Consider the following 968-nt stretch of genomic DNA (forward strand, 5'->3'; position numbering starts at 1 on the left):
GTAACCACGTCCCCACCGTGGGCCACCAGCACCTTGTCACGTCCTGGGGATGTGGGGACAGCGGCCACTGGGGTGGTGGCATCTCCGTAGACCTCGGTGACACGTCCCAAAGTGTCCCCGGGGTCACCGGTGGCACCCGGTTCTTCTGTCCCCTCCACAAGGACGTCACTGCCAGTGGCCACCAGCACCTTGTCCCCTTCTGGGGGTGTAGGGACAAGTCCAACCGGGGTGGTGGCATCTCCGTAGACCTCACTGACGTGTCCCAACGTGTCCCCGGGGTCACCGGTGACACTGGGCTGGTCCGTCCCCTCCACGATGACGTCACTGCCACCGTGGGCCACCGCGGCCGTGTCACGTCCTGGGGATGTGGGGACAGCGGCCACTGGGGTGGTGGCACCTTCATAGACCTCGTTGACGTGTCCCAAAGTGTCCCCAGGGTCGCCGGTGACACCCGGTTCTTGTATCCCCTCTGCGATGACGTCACTGGCAGTGGCCACCAGCACCTTGTCCCCTCCCGGGGTTGGGGTGACCAGTCCAACCAGGGTGGTGGCACCTTCATGGACCTCGTTGACGTGTCCCAAAGTGTCCCCGGGGTCACCGGTGACACCAGGCTGGTCTGTCCCCTCCACAAGGACGTCACTGCCAGTGGCCACCAGCACCTTGTCCCCTCCTGGGGTTGGGGTGACCAGTCCCCCCGGGGTGGTGGCACCTTCAGAGACCTCGCTGACGTGTCCTAAACTGTCCCCAAGGCCACTGGTGACAGCGGGTTCCGGTGTCCCCTCCACAATGACGTCCCCACCGGTGGCCACCAGCACCTTGTCCCCTCCCGGGGCCGCGGTGACCAGTCCATCTGGGGTGGTGGCATCTCTGTAGACCTCATTGACGTGTCCCTCGGTGTCCCTGGGATCACTGGTGACACCGGGTTGGTCCGTCCCCTCCACCGTCACGTCCCCAGGGGTGGCCACCAG

General features: G+C 65.6%; 1 protein-coding gene across 1 annotated transcript; it reads right to left on the minus strand.

Moving 5' to 3' along the window:
* Window positions 1-8: 8 nt before the first annotated feature.
* Window positions 9-909, minus strand: LOC108492032 (protein PBMUCL2-like; the record flags this gene model as incomplete). The annotated part of the gene is made up of 2 exons (XM_017803814.1): window positions 9-248; window positions 408-909. Coding segments are annotated over 2 exons (742 nt in total), but the record flags the coding sequence as incomplete, so codon positions are not given.
* Between the last annotated feature and the right edge of the window lie 59 nt (window positions 910-968).

The sequence above is a fragment of the Lepidothrix coronata genome, unplaced genomic scaffold (assembly GCF_001604755.1).
Source record: "Lepidothrix coronata isolate B3197 unplaced genomic scaffold, Lepidothrix_coronata-1.0 Scaffold4549, whole genome shotgun sequence".
NCBI classification, from domain to species: Eukaryota; Metazoa; Chordata; class Aves; order Passeriformes; family Pipridae; genus Lepidothrix; species Lepidothrix coronata.